The sequence below is a fragment of the Mytilus trossulus genome, chromosome 3 (assembly GCF_036588685.1).
Source record: "Mytilus trossulus isolate FHL-02 chromosome 3, PNRI_Mtr1.1.1.hap1, whole genome shotgun sequence".
Classification (NCBI taxonomy): Eukaryota; Metazoa; Mollusca; class Bivalvia; order Mytilida; family Mytilidae; genus Mytilus; species Mytilus trossulus.
The window spans coordinates 26,165,111-26,185,448 of NC_086375.1; the positions used below are offsets into that span (position 1 = coordinate 26,165,111).

Below are 20,338 nucleotides of genomic sequence, written 5' to 3' on the forward strand. Positions count from 1 at the left end.
TTTGGCTTATAACTCTGAAACCGAAGCATTTAGAGCAAATCTGACAGGGGTTAAATTGTTTGTCAAGTCAAGATCTAGCTACCCTGAAATTTTCAGACAAATTTGGGTTGCTGTCCCTGAATTGACAATTTTAAGGAAATTTTGCAGTTTTATGTTAATTACTTGAATATTATTATAGATAGAGATAAACTGTAAACAACAATAATGATCAGCAAAGTAGATCTACAAATAAGTCAACATGACCAAAATGGTCGGTTGACCCTTTGAGGAGTTATTGCTCTTTATAGTCATTTTTTACCAATTTTTCGTAAATTTTTGTTATCTTTTACAAAAATCTTCTCCTCTGAAACTACTGGGCCTAATTTAACAATACTTGGACACAATCATCATTAGGGTATCTAGTTAAAAAAAATGTGTGGCGTGAACGGCCAACCAACCAAGATGGCCACCATGGCTAAAAATAGAACATAGGGGGTAAAATGTAGATTTTGGATAATAACTCTGAAGCCTTTAGAGCAAATCTGACATGGGGTTAAATTTTTTATGAAGTCAAGATCTAGCTATTCTGAAATTTTCAGACAAATTGGACAATCGGTTGTTGGGTTGCTGTCCCTGAATTGGTAATTTTTTAAGGAAATTTTGCCGTTTTTGGTTATTATCTTGAATATTATTGTAGATAGAGATAAACTGTAAACAGCAATAATGTTTAGCAAAGTAAGATTAATAAATAAGTCAACATGACCTAATTGGTCAGTAGACCCCTGAAGGAGTAACAGCCCTTTAACAATTTTCATAAATTTTGTAAATTTTTGTTTTTAACAAAATGTTTTCCTCTGTAACTAATGGACCAAGTTCATTTAAGATAAAGATAATTGTAAGTAGCAAGAATGTTCAGTAAAGTAAGATCTACAAACACATCACAATCACCAAAACACAATTTAGTCATTAATCCATCTGTGTCTTATGTTGAATATGCACATAGACCAAGGTGAGCGACACAGGCTCTTGAAGCCTCTAGTTATTTTTTGTCCTTCATTCTGGATCATTGAGCCATTATTCTCTATCATGTAAACCCCTTCAAGATCCTAATAAAGACCAATGAATTTCTTCTGGATGAGTTTGGATTAGGAAGACTGTCACATTTATTTAACTCATGTTTCATAAACTTTGTGAGTACTCAATTCTTTTTAAAAAAATGTGTTTTACTGTGGTGCAATCTTTTTATTTAAAAATTTTCTGCTGTTATTTTTAAGGTAAAAATTAATGTTTATTGAATAAAGGTTTACTTTTACAAGTTGGGACTTGGATGGCAAGTTGTCTCATTGGCACTCATACCTCATCTTCTTATTTCTATGTATAGCAATGCAACTGACATTAATGATTGAGGCAACCTATAACTTAAAGACCTCAAAGTAATTCATATAAATAGAAGAAGAGGTATGATTGCCAATGAGACAACTCTCCACAAGGGACTGCCAGAATTTTTCAAGTTGCCGTACAAATGACTTGCCTTAAGTAGACAGTTCACACCTAGGAAATAAAATCATCCTAGATATCAGGACTAAATTTTGTATATATGCCAGACACTTGTTTCGTCTAAAAAAGACTCATCAGTGACACTCGAATCCAAAAAGGTTAAAAATGAATATGTACAAAAAGTTTGTATTATATCAGATCAGTGGTTATTCAGAATTAATAATATTTTGAAAAAGAAGGAATGACAGTGGCCAAGTGATGCTTCAATCTATATACGATAATATCAAACTTCAACAATTTGAAAGTCACAAAAAAGTGCACTTTCAAAGGAGTAGGGGCATTAAGGCCTAGTTTTGGCCCAAGAAAATAAAATGTTTGATAACCATTTCAAATTGGCACATAATGTTTTAAAAATGCATCAAGTCAAGAAATTTAAATGAAAAACATGAAGATTTTCATCTGATGACGTCACAATTACGTCATTATATGTACTGCTTTCACAAAAACGATGAAAAAATACAGAATTTTTGCAGTTTTCTATCTTTATTTCCGTTGTGGAAACATCCCGCGCAGCCAAGAAACAACAAAATAACTTAACAGAAGCTTTATGTTAACTATTGGCATAATCTCACCAAATATAAAGTTGTTTCTTGGGTGCGCACATACTTTTTAAATCTAAAATATACTTAAAATTTAATGAAAAAACAAGGAAAATCACGAAATTTAACATAATATGCAAATTAAGTCGTGATTTGTTGCCATGGTAACTTGTTGAATGTCAAATTTGTTTTGTTTTTCTTAGTACTTTATACCTTAGTCAAGTTTTCAGTTATTTAAGCATATGTATGAAAACTTTTAAATTTGCAGTAATTTTTGGGCCAAATAAGGACCTTATTGCCCCTACTCCTTTAAATGACAATACAACTTAGAAACAAGAATGTGTCCAAAGTACACAGATGCCCCACTCGCACTATCCTTTTCCATGTTCCATGGACCGTGAAATCGGGTAATAATCTGATTTGGCATTAAAATAAGAAAGATTATACTATAGTTCCATATGTACTAAGTTTCAAGTTGATTGGACTTCAGCTTCATCAAAAACTACCTTGACCAAAAACTTTAACCTGAACGGACGGACGGACGGACAGATGGACCCACAGAAGGAAGGATAAACGAACGGAGCCACAGACCAGAAAACATAATGCCCCTCTACTATCGTAGGTGGGGCATAAAAAGTAAATTCAAAAAAATACTGAACTCTGAGGAAAATTCAATCGTTAAGTTCCTGATCAATTGGCAAATTAAATGCCAAAACACATCAAACTGAATGGACCACAACTGTCATATTCCTGAATTTCCTCGGATTAAATTAATTCAGAAACAAATACAGACACATAGTCACTCTATGAAATGTCATTCTGCATTACAGATTAAAATTGAGCTTTATGTTGAAAGGGTTGTTGAGAAATTCATGAACTTTAGCGTATAAATGAGCACATTCAGCAAGGTCTTATAACAATTCACTAGGAGAGAATGAAAATATTGTCACTGCCAGATAAAACCTGTCAGACATAAGTACATATTACAATTAGCCAAAAAAGACCTATGTTAAATGGACCAATTATGAAAAAACTTAAACATTGACCCATCAAACATGAAAATTAGACAGATGCACCTTGTTGTGGGAAACGTGCAACTGAACCATGAAATGAGGTAAAGTTAAGAACCCTTTTTGACAAACATTTATTCCTTGCAATAATCTGGTCTACAAATAGCAATGATTTCATATACCAAATATAGTTGTCTTGCTGGGGCCGTCAGAAGACTCCAAACCCTCCTGAATCCTGATATCGACTTCTTTTCATGTTTTTCAGATTTTGAATTTTAAAAAGGCCATTCAAGTTGCCATATTTTCATAAACAAGCACCTGATGTTTATGGACCATTAATTGCATAATTGAAGTTCCAACTGTCAAGACAGTTTAGCTGGGGCAGTTCTAAAAAGGTAAGGGGGGTCATACAGGCAATGAAAGAATGGTTGTCGCCATCATAACTTCAGGTGAGATTGGGGCAAAGGAGTAAATTGAATTCAATTGTTATGTATTTTTCATGTTAGATCCTTTTATAACACACTATACAGTATGTTTTTTCTAATTGTTGAAGGCAGTTCAGTTGCCTATGATTGCTTCATTTGAACTTTGGTGGATAGTTATCTTTTTCAAAAGCAAGTTTATGCAATTCTTATTTCCATGGAAAACATTTTTGTCGTACCATTACTGGTAGTGATGGATCCAGTCTGAAAGATTCAGTTGTTTGTTTGTCACAGTGTGATTTCTCAATGTCATATATCCAATGTATCCTTTTGTTCATATATATAATCATTACCAACAACTGTGGAATAAAAGTTCTACTAATATACTAGTTAATTATTTATTGAGATTTTGTGATACATTGTAAATGGACGGCCCATTAATCAATACTAATCAATCATATTGCAAGTCATATATATTGTGCAGCCATCAATTGTCAATCCACCAAAAAACCTCAATCCACATCAAACTGTTATACCCTTTATTTCATATAATAGTTGTCATACGAAAGCAGGCCGAATGTGTACAACACACTCTAATATGTAAAAAGTCAATAGCACTAAAAATACAATGTATGTGGAGAAAAAACATTTGTCTCGCCTAATATTAAATATGTAGACTCGGTTAAATAAAAGTCAATAATAAAAATAGATTATTCCAGTTTAAATATTTTAAAATAGTCACTTAGTTGTAGTTTTGGATTTTTGAAGTTCTTGAATTTGCAGTTCTGACAGAAAAAATAATACATGATTACGATACGAGCAGCCACAGAAAACATGATTGTTCTAAGGGAGACAACTATAATTTAGAAGCTGGTCAAGATTCACAAACGCTGAGGGCCATATTTTTTTCTTCCGATAGCTCTTTCTCTGTAGCATCCATCTTTTCTCTGGAGAAGTCATTAATGGTCAATCCTTTGACAATCTCATAGGTATGATCTGGTTTTGTACGAACAGGAAAGCTGTAGATTAGACCCTCTTCAATATTATATGATCCATCTGAAGGGACTGCCATTGAAACATATGTACCCTGTAAAGAAAATTGTAGAATGAACATTCATGTCAGCATTTTGTCCAAAATGATCTAATAAGTGATTTAAACAAGTTGAATACTGTTAATAAAACAAATACAAAATATCTGTACAGTAACAATGTCAATATTCTATTGTTTACTTCTCATCACTGCAATGCAATGCATAGCAGAAAATAAAGCAAACGAATGAATAACTTAATTTTAACTTTAGATTGTAGATTAAAAAACAAAGATTTATTTAACAAGACTACCATAAAAATCTTTATTAAAATACCGTTGGAAATTTGGTTGGAAAAAGTAAAATAATTTTCATGACCAAGCAATAATCAGTCAAACTGAAAGATTGGGAAACGTTTTTGTTTACCAGACATTTGCAGCGGTTGACAATATTTGGCTGCCCTACTGCATAAGTAAGGAGTTTGTCTGAAGTCTATTTTTTATGGGCATCTTGTGAGATGCAGTAGTAATATTTGACCAAATTTGACATTTTTTATGTTATTTTGACCAATGAAAAGCTGATCAGGGAAGGCTTAGCACTCATTGATTATTATAAAAAAATAACAGTCAAAGAATTATGCTTAGACAAAGTAACAAGAGGCTCTCAAGAGCCTGAATCGCTCACCTTAATTTTTTTGGTTAAATCTCTCATCAATGATTATTTTGGCTTTTCAATTTAATTAAATGTTCAGTTGATCTGTATCTATAATAGTATTCAAGATAATAACCAAAAACTACAAAATTTCTTTAAAATCATCAATTCAGGGGCATTATACCTGAAAAACCAGTTACCCAATTCGTCTGAAAATTACAGGACAGGTAGACCTTGAGCTAATAAATACTTTAACATATTGTCTTATTTGCTCTAAATGCTGGAGTTTTTGAGATATAAGCCAAAAACTACATTTTACCCTGTGATCTATTTTTAGCCATGACAGCCATGTTTTTTGACGAAATAGAAAATAAAGCACAAACTTTATTTTATACACCCTACTGATCATTCAGTTGAAGTTTGATTGAATTTAGTTGAGTAGTTTTAGAGGAGAAGATTTTTTAAAGTTAGCAAATATGATGAACAAATTGTGAAAAATTGTCATTAAAGGACAATAACCCCTTAAGGGGTCAATTGACAATTTTTGTCATATTAACTTATTTGTAGATCTTACTTTGCTGATCATTTTTGCTGTTTACAGTTTATCTTTATCTATAATAATATTCAAGATAATGACCAAAAACTGCAAAATTTCCTTAAAATTACCAATTAAGTGGCAGCAACCCAACAATTGGTTGTTTGATTCATCTGAAAATTTCAGGGCTGATAGATATTGACCTAATGAACATTTTTACCACATGTCAGATTTGCTCTAAATGCTTTCGTTTTTGAGATATAAGCCAAAAACTGCATTTGACCCCTATGTTCTATTTTAAGTAACGGCGGCCATGTTTTTTGACGGATCATACAGTACGCCCAGAGAGTTTGTTATCGCGAACTTTTATCACCGATTTCCGAGTGTAGCGGTGTGACACCGCGAATCACGGATTCTACTCCCAATTTCCTCCAAAGATTCTCTCCCAACACCGCGTGGCTGTTAATTGGTTTATTGCCCATCAGATGAACTGAAAATTAATGACGCGTGACAACATAATCGGATTAGCCAGATTTATTACCTTTGTACATTTAATCGATCTTGATTGCACCTGTGTGCTTTAAAATACGTTATTTAAATGTCCATTTATTGTCAGATAAAAGTGTGATATTTTTATTTAAAATAAGATAATTATTCTTGTATGTATATGCCCATGTCATTGTCATATGAAATAAAACGTAAAAACGTATAAAAATACGAATAAAACACTTTAATACTTAGTATTTAGTATTTTCATTATAGTCCGATCAGTTCATAATTTATTTTTTTTCAACAAAGTTTCAACAAAGATGATTTTACCACAATTAGAACCTTTAATGACCTACTCAGTGAGCAATATCCGGTTCATTAATAGTTCAATATTATATAATTAATATCAACTGGCTTAAAACAAAATGATGTTTTTACGGTTATTTGTCCAATCTAAATCAAACCCTAGAGTTAATTTATCGGACCAACAAGTGAACTCTGTTACTTTCAATTTATTTTGAAATGTAAAATATTATGTTTCACTACCTCGGTAGATTACCGACTTGAAATATTTGAATTTAAAAAAGAAACTGTAAAGTGACTAATAGTTTTGTATGCAATGTGGCAGCCCTATATTCATAAATACTGAGATAATTCCCCGCCCAGACACAACACAATAATCACAACCTTATTTAATTATATGAAGAAATAAAATCATGTGTTTTTTATCTGTTATGATCTGTTATTGATCTTTTATTATTTAAATAAAATTGGATTGGCGCAATCCGTATTTTACTGCTTGTTAAAAGTCCTCGGCGAAATATAAAAAGAAGTATTTCAACAAATTATACTATAGAATATTAAAATGAAATTATATCGTACAAGAAAGAACTATGTAAAAAAAATGTGGATCGGATTTTTACGATCGACACATTTTTACAGAGGATCTCTACCAACGCCCATCAGGAACTGAACGACATGCATCCTGTTTTCATCTACCATTAATGTATAGTGTTGACTATGGAAGTATAAATAATGTCCAGGTTTATGTCCTCTGTTGACTGAGAAACGTATAAATAAAAGGCTGATGTTCGTTTATTCAGAAAAGGAATAAGATTTAGAATCCGGTTAATCAATTGTAAAAGGACCTTCTAGAGCCTCAATCTTAACGCACACAAATGTCAATCATTACAAAGCAAGTTTAAACCTTCAATGAATTTTCCCACGGTTATCCAGAAAGGTCACCTGAGTTTACTGTTACATGATACTATTTCCCGCCAAATAAAAATCTCGTGGACAAAATTGATGTCACTATTTTTAGCATTCAATATTGTGAGCGAAGTCAAGTTCAAGTTCAACCACGCACTGTTGATCACTGAGATGCGTGTCGTCTTCCCACGGCAATTAATTGTTTTAAAAATATTTTAAGATCACTGTTCTAAATACAACACAAAAGTTTACATTCATTGTGCGTAAATGAATATTATGCAACGACGAGTTGATGCAGCTATAGAAGTATTCCTGTTGTAGCCGAAATGTATTATATATATCCTAAAGTAATGCTAATCGTGAAGAGAAAATGCCGTAGACTTATTAAGCATAACGCATGGTGAATAGTATTTTCTTATTTACTTGCATATACAAGTTTTAAGACACGTAATTTTCTCACTGCACACATTTTATACCTTCAGCGTTAGTTTCCGTTTATTTTCACGCCAGTATGTCTCTTTTCGTAAGTTACACAATTACCGATAAATAAAAAACGAGGTCATAATCAAGTATAGATTTTTTTTATAAAACTTTAATACAATTGAAACCATTAACAACAACGTTTTGGATTTTAAAACTTTTATTTTGTAATCGTAAAATGGAAATGGCGTAGAATTATTAGCATAACATATAGTTAATAATATTTTCTTTTTTACTTGTAGTATAAAAAACTTTGAGACGTGTAATTTTTCTTTAAACTGCCCTCATTTATTCAGCGTTAGTCTCCGTTTATTGTTGCACAATTATATCTCTTTTAGTAAATTAAATATTTATTTACTGATAAAAAAACGGAAGTCAAAATTAAATATAGTTGTTTAAAAACTTGTTTAAAATGTACAGTGTAATTGAAAGAATTAACAACAACGTTTTGCTTTTTATTTTAATCTTTCATTTGTTTCAAGCAATCAGATATAACCTGATAATCAATAGACAGGAAATACAATTGTTTAATTACATTAGAAATCTCACCTTGACTGTCGCGTGCCGGCATAGATCAGACGGATTAGGGCAATTAATTACCTGGTGTCACACCGCGTCACACCAGACTGGGAGAGATGTCGCTAATACAATAAACAAAAGGTAGCGGATTTACGCGGAAGTCGGAGGGAATACTCCCAAATTTCTCCGACAATTTTGGGAGGGATGTCGGAGTTTCCTGGTGTTACACCAGGAAAAATATCGGAGTATGGAGTTTGGGATTACAAACTCCTTGGGCGTACTGTAAATCAAAGCACACACTTTGTGCAGGATAATCTAAGGAACAATCATGCTAAGTTTTAACCAAATCCATTCAGTAGTTTCAGAGGAGAAGATTTTTTAAAGTTAGCAAATATGATGAACAAATTGTGAAAAATTGTCATTAAAGGACAATAACCCCTTAAGGGGTCAATTGACAATTTTGGTCATATTAACTTATTTGTAGATCTTACTTTGCTGATCATTTTTGCTGTTTACAGTTTATCTTTATCTATAATAATTTTCAAGATAATGACCAAAAACAGCAAAATTTCCTTAAAATTACCAATTAAGTGGCAGCAACCCAACAATGGTTTGTTTGATTCATCTGAAAATTTCAGGGCTGATAGATCTTGACCTAATGAACATTTTTACCCAATGTCAGATTTGATCTAAATGCTTTCGTTTTTGAGATATAAGCCAAAAACTGCATTTGACCCCTATGTTCTATTTTAAGAAACGGCGGCCATGTTTTTTGACGGATCAAAAATCGAAGCGCACATTTTGTACAGGATATACTAAGGAACAATCATGCTAAGTTTCATTCAAATCCATTCAGTAGTTTCAGAGGAGAAGATGTTTGAAAAATTGTTAAATACGACAGACAAAGACGAAGGACGCCAAGTGATGAGAAAAGCTCACATGGCCTTTTAGGCCAGGTGAGCTAAAAAGTCTGTTTATTGTAGAAAGAATGCATTGACACCAACTGATTATTGGTACTTATAATTTAAATAAAATTCACTCAGGCAAGCTGACTTACGTCTGGTACTCCATTCCACCAGTCTCTAACATGATCTACAATAGCTTTGGCTGCTGACATGGCACTAGATAATTTCCTAGCCTTAATTACAGCTGCACCTCTTTGCTGGACAGTCTGAAAAGGTGGAAAATATGATATGAAAATATGTGAAATCTGCATGCATAGGATATGTAGGATGGAGAATATAACACAAAAAAAAACATCAGCCATTCAACAGATTATTTGTATGAAATCTACATTCAACCTGGCTTAAACAAAAATTTAAAGTAGAACTTCACAAAAATGCCATTTAACATAATTCAATGAAATTGCTGAAGCCACATATAAAATATGTAGTACTCTCAGTTTTCATGTGGTATTGAAGGTAATACCCATCACTACAGGGAGATAACTCTGTAAAATCAGCTAACGTTTTAATTACGTTTAAGATATATTAAGATTCTCAATGATCATGATGATCAAAATCGGTGTTAGTCAAACTGCTTTTTCAAGTTTTTGTCCAAACAATTTTTTCAGATAATGTGTCTGGTTCAAGTTTCTTAAAATTTTTACATTTTAGTCAAAGGGTCAAAGTAAATGTTTTGTGCAAATTTTATGAAAATTAAACGAGCAAAATTAATTTTAGTCAAGGTGTTAGGTACCACCTTAAATAATAAAGTAGTTATTTCCATATTTGGTGATAACATACCTTGATGAAATCATTGTTTAACCAATTGTCATCTTTTACAGCTTCACGTACTGGCATGGATTTTCCGTTTAAGTCTACGACAGCTTGATTGACATCTGGATATTGAGTAGATGAGTGATTTCCCCAAATCACACAATTCTTTACAGAACTGTTACTTACACCTAGTTTGGCAGCAATCTATTAAACATATTCAGTATATTTATATCAGACTTAGATGAAATAAGTAAAAGGCAAATGCCTGTATGTAGGACATGGTTTTTAATGCTATGTCAGTATGCATGTAGGACATGGTTATTAATGCTGTGTTTGTCAAATTCTGTGACCTGTACTTTATTCCATTGTTTCCTGCAAATAGCTATGAAATTGTGTTTACCAGGCTGGTAAGTGCAAAAGCATCATAACTGGGCTTGTACAACGTTTTTTTAGTTTGCTTTTTTTCTGAATTGTAGCATACTTGTGCTAGGACAATATTTTGCTAAAGTTTGATAATGGGTAAATAGTTACATTCTTGTTTTTGTGCATAATTTTGATCTGATAGGCATTTACTTAAAAAATAATAATCTTTAATTGTTATTATTTGATCCAATCAATTGAACAGCTGTTATTAAAACTACATCACATACCTGTGCTTGTGCCCTGTTTTGATCAAGTCTTGTCAATGCTGTAAAATTTGCTGGGTTTATGGATGGAGCATATTTCTTGCAAATATATGCGTTGGTATTGGCTGGATTTCCAACAACTACTACCTAAAAAACAAAGAAAAGGTGAATGTCAATAAAAAGTCTTGATATAAATCATTCGTAGTACTGAATGAATGCAGACATGGTCTTTGTCATAGCCTATAAAATTTTCCAAAATAACATATATTTAGTTTCTAACAAGAATGTGTCCATAGTACATGGATGCCCCACTTGCACAATCATTTTCTATGTTCAGTCGACCATGAAATTGGGATCAAAACTCTAATTTGGCATTAAAATGGGAAAGATCATATCATAGAGAATATGTGTACTAAGTTTCAAGTTGATTGGACTTCAACTTCATCAAAAACTACCTTGACCAAAAACATTAACCTGAAGCAGGATAGACGGATGAACAAACAAATTCACCAATGGATGGACAGACGCAAAGACCAAAAAACATAATGCCCTCTACAATTGTAGGTGGGATATAAAACATTGATTGGTTAAATATTTCTCAGTGTGTTTGAATTTGTTTGATAGCCTTTTGGTCATACTGTTTGTCTCTAATATTTAATTAACTGTGCATTTGTATTCAGATATCGCAGATCAAATTTATTCGTTCTTTGTGTAATCATACGTTTTTTGATTGAGTTAAGTCTGCTAATTGATATTTTATCGTATTTTTTTATATGTTGTGATGTTATGCTATTGTTTCAGAAAAAGGGAGAAGGTTTGGGCCCATTAAAACGTTTAATCCCGCTGCAAATGTTTGCACCTGTCCTAAGTCAGGAATCTGATGTACAGTAGTTGTCGTTTGTTTATGTAATATATACGTGTTTCTCGTTTCTCGTTTTGTCTATATAGATTAGACCGTTGGTTTTCCCGTTTGAATGGTTTTACACTAGTAATTTTGGGGCCCTTTATAGCTTGTTGTTCGGTGTGAGCCAAGGCTCCGTGTTGAAGGCCGTACTTTAACCTATAATGGTTTAATTTTTAAATTGTTATTTGGATGGAGAGTTGTCTCATTGGCACTCACACCACATCTTCCTATATCTATTAACAGTATAAATACAAATTAGAATGAACTATTTTTGAGGTATTATCTGCCAACTTGGTTACCAGAAGTTGTATTCAATGTTGTGCAATGTATACCAACTCTTTGTTACAAATTAACAGAAAAATAAATGCTAAGTGGGTATAATAAAATTAAAAGTAATAAGAATGCCCTATAGATCTGAAAATTATTCATGTTGTGCAAATCTACATTATGTGATCAGGGATTAAGATTCTGTCAAAGTTACAAAATTGTGTCCAGCAAATTAGGAACAGAATAAATTACAAATGAAGGAAGATATATGATCATATGATCGGACAAAAAGAAATCCTAATCACTATATACTGGCCTCTATAAACATCAATGAAGAAGTTAACTATATTTCATTTGCTTCTAATGGAAAAAAAAGTTCTGTCGCAGCCTTCGGACACATTGATCAGAATTAAACAAAAGAACCCAGATCTGTTAGACTGATATTTTGAGCTTAACATATTATATAGAGCCTTGCAAATTTTGTCTTGTGAGTGTTCTGTATCATATGATTGTTGTTTCATGTCTGTACTTTTACTATACCTTGATATTTTTCTTGGCCTGTGAATCAATTGCAACTCCCATGGATTTAAATATCTTAACATTAGCAGCTAATAAATCTTTTCTTTCCATTCCTTCTCTTCTGGGCATGGCTCCTACTAACATTGCTACATCAACATCTTTAAAAGCCTCCATTTCATTTACAGATGGAATTACCTCTACAAAATAGATATCATATAAACCTGACAAAATGGAAATCTACATGTTCTAAAACATTCTATTTCACATTTCTAAAATTATGTGATAAATTTTCATAAAAAAATAAGCATGATAAGTACTAAAGTGTTATATTAAGTAAGAAGGGATATGGTGTAATATCTCAGAGGCAATACACATAATGGCTTTAAATTTTCATAAAAAAATAAGCATGATAAGTACTAAAGTGTTATATTAAGTAAGAAGGGATATGGTGTAATATCTCCACAAAATCTCTTGTAGTCTAACATTAGTCTGTGACTTAATGAGACAAGTAAGAATTTGCAAAACTTTTAAGATTCATAAAAAAAATATCAATATATTGTTCATAAACTAGTAGTTCAGAAAGTTTTTGATTCAGACTGGTATGATGTTCATTCATGTCAATGCAAAGTTTTGTGCTGTGATTCTTTATTCCCTCCCCCTCCATTGTCTCTTAAAAAATAATAAAAAAACAAAGTGAAAGGAATTTTTAAATTTCCACCATAACTATTTTTACCTCTCAGTAATGGAAGAGCACAATCCATCATCTCCATGACAACTCCTTCCAAAACACCCAACATTGGTTGAATATCCAGAAGGACAAGGATGATTGGCTGAAAAAAAGAATAAAAAATTATAACAGGACAAACTTCATGTATCATAGAAACCAGTTATGAATTCATTTTGACATGTTTAATAGATTCATTCCACAGAAAGATGTGATGCTATAATTATTAACCAAATTGTTATAAAACAAGAGCTTTAAAAAAACTTTGTATTGACTCAGAAAGCAGGATTAATACTTTTGAAAAACAAATGTTATTTAAAAGATCTAGTCATTTTTTGTACATACATTAGGCTGTAAGTTTTATTGTTTGAATTGTTTTACATTGTCATAAATATATCTGATTATGTGGTATGGACTTTGCTCATTGTTGAATGTCATATGGTGACCTATACATTTGTAGTTGTTTATTTCTGTGTCAGTTGGCCTCTTGTGGAGAGATGTCTCATTGGCAATCATATCACATCTTTTTTTATATATATAAATAGTGGATCATTGATGTTCCAACAACATTTTCATTGATAAAGCAATTTTTTATCAATTTGTTTAACTCGGTTATAATTATTTCTGTAATGCAACTGTTAATATTAAGTGAATAAGTATATATTTACCTGGTTAGGTCCAAAGACATCTCCTTTAGCCACAGAGTACAATAAAGAATAAGCAATTTGACCAGCAGCACCTGTTACAAGTACTCTCAATGGTTCAGCCTATAATAAAATATACATACAATGATACAAGACATACATTTGTTTCTATTAACGCTATCAACAAAAATAAATTTTCCAGGACATAAATTACTTATCATCTAAACTTAAGGTGGCCATTGGTGGCCTTTGGCTGTTGTCTGCTCTATGGTTGGGTTGTTGTCTCTTTAACACATTACCCATTTCCATTTTATTTAGACATTGAGCCTTTTTTTAATTATTTATTGTGAAAAGTCATCTGTGCATCTAGAAATAGTAAATCCATCAAGATTTATCTTTGGTCCATTGATGTCCTATAAGGCCTTATTCTAATGCAATTTGTATGTTACATTCTTTTTCATTGGCTGAAAGTTGCGGTCAAATCCACCGTTGACCAGGGGTAACTAAGGAGGAACAACCATTTTGAAATGATCGAATCAACAAATGTTCGATTACTACTATATAATCGAAAATAAAACAACACCTACCTCCGTTTCCCCGTTTTAATGTTATTTTATCCGATTTTGAAGCGTACAGGTAACGTAATAACCTCCAGTTTGTAAGTTTTCATTCGTATGACGTCACGTTTATCCATGACGCTTTTGTGCTAAAATCATTCATGAAGATTCACAGATTTTTTTTTATATGTCAAATTTAGACATTTTTTCAAGTTTTATCGTATTATTTCTTTTTGAAATGCATTAGAATCGGAATAACAGTACTGTAGTTGAAGAGTTGCCACCGACAATTTTGATTTGACGGTCGCAAATCTCCGTTTTACTGTCTCCTCTACGCGTCCCCAGTAAAACTGCATTTGCGACAATCAAATCTACAGTTGAAGGTGGCAACTCTTCAACTACAGTACTGTTATTCCTTAATTATATTCCCTTGTTTCTGTACAAAAAAATCTAACAAAATACCTAATTTTATCTACCAGCATACATTTACCTAACTTGCCTTGTTGCAATACTCTACAGCAACACAAAGAATATACAAGATTTTTATATTTCAAAGCTTCCAAAAACAATAATTTCTGTTGGCTATCCTATTCCAATAGCAGATAAGAGCTCAGTTTTTTTTTTATTTAACTACTTGTCAAAATACACCTTATCGCTTATCCTGGCTGACCCAGCCGCTTGAATTTTTGACCCATACAACAATCACTTTTTCATTGTGGTGTCAGCTATTGAATACTACTAAGCCTATTGTGTTTTATGACGTCATAATTTTACGGGAACCTGTGTGATATCCAGTAATGGCGGACAAATAGCGATAAGGTGTGTGGTCAATAAAGTGCCAAGTTAATACACATCAAAAACTAAACTGGTCATAGTCTTGACCAATCTATGGGCAAATAACATCATCCAGCTATCTTTATGGTAAATAACTCATGGTGCAAACAGGAATCAGGGAAACATTATTCGGATTACATAGAAGAGATTGTATAAGCCTTTGTTTCCATAAATATTGCAACTCAATCAGTCAATGGGAGGATTATTAGCTGATAAAGTAACCATAGTTTATTGCTATGATCTGATGCTTAGTCAAATAATAAATGGAGATGGTTTTCAGCACACCCCTTCGACGGGAGACTGACGCTGATGCTGACGTGTATCGGTAACAATTGATATGTAAATGAAGGTTGACAACCATTTCATTTGAAGGTCGTTCCACATTGTCATTGTCTATGTGTCGACTACAATCATACTTGAAATAGAACTTGTCATTTTGATACGAAGCATTAAATATTGCAATTATAAGTTCATTAAAGCTTAACATTTATCAAACCTTAAAAAATATATACCATATTTGTTTCTTTTCCTGTTTTCTACCAACGTAAAATATCACACACTTCCTCACACCGGCTAAAAAGGTCAAGGTCTCTCAAATTGTAATGCTCGAACCAACATTCCGGTTATATTTGCGGTTTTCTGGATTAATCAGGATTAACCGTCTAGATGTAGAAGACTCAAGTTTTTAATACTTTGACAAAAAAAGATTAGATCAGTGAAGTTTTTTTTTAAATATAATAAACAGTTTGGCCAAGGAGTTTCTTTTTAAGCTACGGATTTTGTCAGATATTATAATTTAGTGCTTGATTCATTGGGAGAGATCGTTTGCGCCAAAAATGCGTCCAAAAAGAGAATACACTGAAGAATGAAATGCATAAAACAGTTCATAATAATTCCCGTGGAATGCTTAGTCTGCTCCGATAGAGTTTCAGCCCATACGGATGGTGGGAACAAATAACCAGAGGCGGATTTAGGGGGGCCAGGGGGCCCGGGACCCCCTTTTTTGGAAAACAGTTTGTTGCTTATATAGGGAATCACCGAAGCATGACTGGAGCGGGCCCCTCTTATGTAAGTCAGTGGGCCCCCACTTATGAAAATTCCTAGATCCGCCACAGAGAACTGTGTCATCAACACATGTGGCTGAAACATAATCAGCAAAAGCTTCTATAATATTTTCTCCTCTTTTTGGCATATTTTGTATTAAATATTCAGCAAAGCAATAAGTTTTCTTCTCTCTCTACATTGACTGTCTGAATGCATTTCAAAACATTTCTCTCCAGATGCTAATCTTCAGTGTGAAATTTCCGAACATAATTATGATACTTTATAAGCCAAAAATAAGAGTTTATGATAGATATGTGTACAGGTAAATTGGCGCAAACGAGTTCCGGATATTGGTTCAATTGATACATTTGGAAAACAAAATTTGGCGCAAATGATACCCCTGAAAAAACAGTAATTGGCGCAAAAGGACTCCTGATCACTGCTGCCGATTCATTTGACCATAATTCAGTAGGCCTATTCTAAAACTACAAAAAGGTACGCATGCTATAAAAAAGCATGTTTCAATCTGCAAAACCTGTGATGTGTTAACTTGGTTTGGGAAGATTTTACTATATTTCAACATACGATTATAAAATACTATCTCATATGTTAAAGGGGTAAAACTTTTAAATTATGATATTTTTTTTCACTGAATCATTAGTTAAAGTGAAATAGTGAAATGATATTTCGCTTTTATCGCTAGTATGGTTAAATTTTTGTCAAAATAAGCTAAGAAACATTAATAATGAATTATTCACTTGCAAGTGAATAATTAATTCGACCTGACTGAATCGGTATTCATGTGAACTACAATTTAGCTAGCGAGAGATGGATAACGCATGCATAGTGCGTGTAAAGTGATTTCAAGGAAAAGAATGTCAACATTGAAAGTGAAACAAAGGTAAATCATTTGATTGACTTGTTCGATCCACAAAAATAGCATTCATATAAAGGTAAAAACGATGATTAATATGTACTGTTTTTAATCTATAAATTGAAATCAAACAGACCTAGAAAAAACCAATGGCACGATTTCGATATCTATTTTATATTTATATCTATGTTTATATCGCTTATAATTTATGGTCATCAGTGGTTGTCAGAGGTCAACTCGATAGTTAATAAGATGGCATCTAGATAAAAAAAAAAAAACGATGTGGCATTTTGAAATTTTCCATTAACACATGTTCATCGGATTTTCTAGAATCTAAGAAAACTTAGAATACAATTGTCAACGAACCTGTATATTTGTTCCAGCTAACAGAAGTTCGTAAGCATGACAGGAACGGTCCCCTCTAAGGCAGTCAGTGACACTGGGCCCCCACTTATAAAATTTGTCTGGACCCACCACTGTTTATCACTTTGAACACACATTGGAGTGTAACTTGAATTCATGATCCACCATGGCACAGACCTATTCCAAATTCATTCTGTATTTACAGTAACATTCAGATTCGACACCATTACACCACAGAATGTCATATATTGTTCATATTTTATTTTGTGTTTCTAATACACCGGTTGTTTTGGATGATAAAAGTTATTATTTGTTTTCACTTGTACCATGATGTGTATGTATCTTAAAGTTTTTTTTAACAATGACCAATAATTGGTTTAATGAAAGAGGCGGAAGATGTCCGAGGGAAAATCAAATATTTGAAGACAGAGAGAGCCCTACACAATATACAATCTACAAACACACTGTGCATTACGAATTCCTCCAAAACAGCTATATGTGTATTCGATCTCAGGTGCTCCGGAAGGGTAAGTAAATCCTGCTCCACATGTGAAACCGGTCGAATTTTTCATGTTCTCACTGTAAGATGAACAAAGTTTGAATGTTCGTAATTGAAGGATTAATTGGTAATTTGACATAAAAAGTGCTTCTGAAGTTCAGAGAAATCGACCCCAATAGGATATCTGGTTCTTCTTAGAAATAGTTCCGATTAGGAATTCTGACATAAAGCTTCGGTGAAATCGATCACGATAGGAATATCTGACATAACTAGTGCTTCAGGGAAATATATCTCAATAGAAAATCTGATATAACAGGTGCTTCAGGGAAATATATCTCAATATGATATCTGACATAACTGATGTTTCAGGGCAATCGATCTTGATCAGATATATGTATAATGAAATATGTCTGGTGCTTCAGGGAAACGATCTCATTAGGATATCTGACATTTTTTTCTTTCTTCTCACGAATAGTTCGATATCTGACTTAACTGACAACTGACATAATCTATGTTTCAGAGAAATCGAGCTCCAATCTAATTAAAATATTGATTTCTGATTACATTATATTACGATCGAGCTCAAAAGGATATCAAACATGATTAGTGCATAAAGGGATTGGATCTCAATACTATATTTGACGTTACTGGTGATTCAGGGAAATATATCTCACTGGGATATCTGACATAAATGGTGCATCAAGGTAATCGATCTCACTTTGATATCTGTAATGATTGGTGCTTCAGTAAAATCGATCGATCTCAACAGGAAATCTTACTTAAATGATGCTTGAAGGAAATGATCTCACAAGGATATCTGATATAATTTGTGTTTTAGAGAAATCGAGCTGAATAGGATATCTGACATGATTGGTGCTTCATGTAAATCGATCTCAATACTATATTTGACACAACAGGGTTGGGTTCAATATCGTAGCAGCTACGTAGTGGCTACGTAGCTGCTACCAATATCTGTGTAGCAGCTAGTCTATAACTACACGTTCAATAGTCAAAATCTACGTAGCACTATAGCAGTTATGATATTGAACGCAGCCCTGGTGATTCAGGGAAATATATCTCACAATGATATAAGACATAAATGGTGCATCAAGGTAGTTGCAATTGATCTCACTAGGATATCTGACATGATTGGTGATTAAGAAAAATCGATCTCATTTGGAAATCTGACATAAATGATCCCACAAGGATAACTGATATAATCTATTATTTCAGAGAAGTCGATCTCACTAGGATATCTGACATGATCGATGCTTCAGGTTAATCGATCTCAATCGTAAATCTGACATAAACGATGCTTTGAAAGGACATATCTTACAATGACATCTTATATAATTAATATTTCAGAGAAATCGATCTCAAAGGGATATCTGACGTAAACGGTGCTTCAGTTAAATCGATATCAATTTTACGTTTGACAATACTGGCGCCTCAGGGGAATCGATCTCTCTAGAATATCTGACGTAAATGGTGTTTTGGGCAATCGATCTTGATTGTATATCTGACATACATGTTTTTTTCTCTCAGAGAAATATATCTAAATAGGATGTATGGAATAACTGATTCTTCAGGGCAATCGATCCCACAAAGATATCTGGCATACTAGTAGAATCATTTTCATAACAGCGTGAATTCATTACACAATTTCAGTATTTTCTTTGCGCGCTCAGTCTATAAATTTATTAGGTCAGATTAGGTAACCGTTTGTCTGTAACACCTACCCTACTTGTCATATCGTACGTGTTATAGAAATTTAAACTATGGGGGCGCCAATAGTTTTAAACGCCTAAATCAAATCAAACGAAAAACTAACACAGGACTGGACATTGTGTGTTGATCATAGTTAAAATGTTGAATACTTAAAGTTTTCTCCTTAATTCTCGTGCACCTGCATATATATACCTTACTCTTTTATTCTATTTAAATCGTCATATTGGAAGGCCTCTGTAAGAATGAGTGATCGTGAAATCCCTGTTATCGATAGCCGATTATAAAAAAGTTCAAGGTTAATGATTCAGTATTATTACCTACAAAAGTATTGCGGTTGTCCATGCTGTTATGAAAATGGTTTAACTTGACGACCCATTTTAAATGGTGCTTCAGTGAAATCGATCTCAATATAGGAAATCTGACTTACCTGGGCTTCATGAAATTTGACTACAATTGAATATCGGACACCAACTGGTGATTAAGAGAAATCGATCGCAATAGGATACCTGACGTAAATGGTGCTTTAGTGATTTGACATAACTGGTGGTTTAGGGAAATAGATCTCACTAGGATATAAGACATAGGTGGTGCATCAGGGAAAATCGACCAAATTAGGATA

General features: G+C 33.0%; 1 protein-coding gene across 1 annotated transcript; it reads right to left on the reverse strand.

The window, feature by feature from the left end:
• Positions 1-3,891: 3,891 nt before the first annotated feature.
• On the reverse strand, positions 3,892-15,898 carry LOC134711029 (malate dehydrogenase, cytoplasmic-like). Its single transcript, XM_063571456.1, has 8 exons — positions 15,724-15,898; positions 13,845-13,943; positions 13,186-13,282; positions 12,474-12,649; positions 10,787-10,909; positions 10,164-10,340; positions 9,476-9,589; positions 3,892-4,594 (listed from the first exon to the last, which is right to left on the reverse strand). Exons 1-8 carry the CDS (start codon positions 15,724-15,726, stop codon positions 4,382-4,384), a joined length of 1,002 nt encoding a protein of 333 aa, XP_063427526.1. The 5' UTR covers positions 15,727-15,898; the 3' UTR covers positions 3,892-4,381.
• Positions 15,899-20,338: the final 4,440 nt, after the last annotated feature.

Excerpts from the sequence above, each read along its gene's own strand:
- LOC134711029 (XM_063571456.1), bottom strand. Across the intron at positions 10,910-12,473 it reads AGGCCAAGAAAAATATCAAG|GTAGTAGTTGTTGGAAATCC; the intron begins GTATAGTAAAAG and ends TTTGTTTTTTAG. Across the intron at positions 4,595-9,475 it reads GGTGGAATGGAGTACCAGAC|GGTACATATGTTTCAATGGC; the intron begins GTAAGTCAGCTT and ends TTTTCTTTACAG.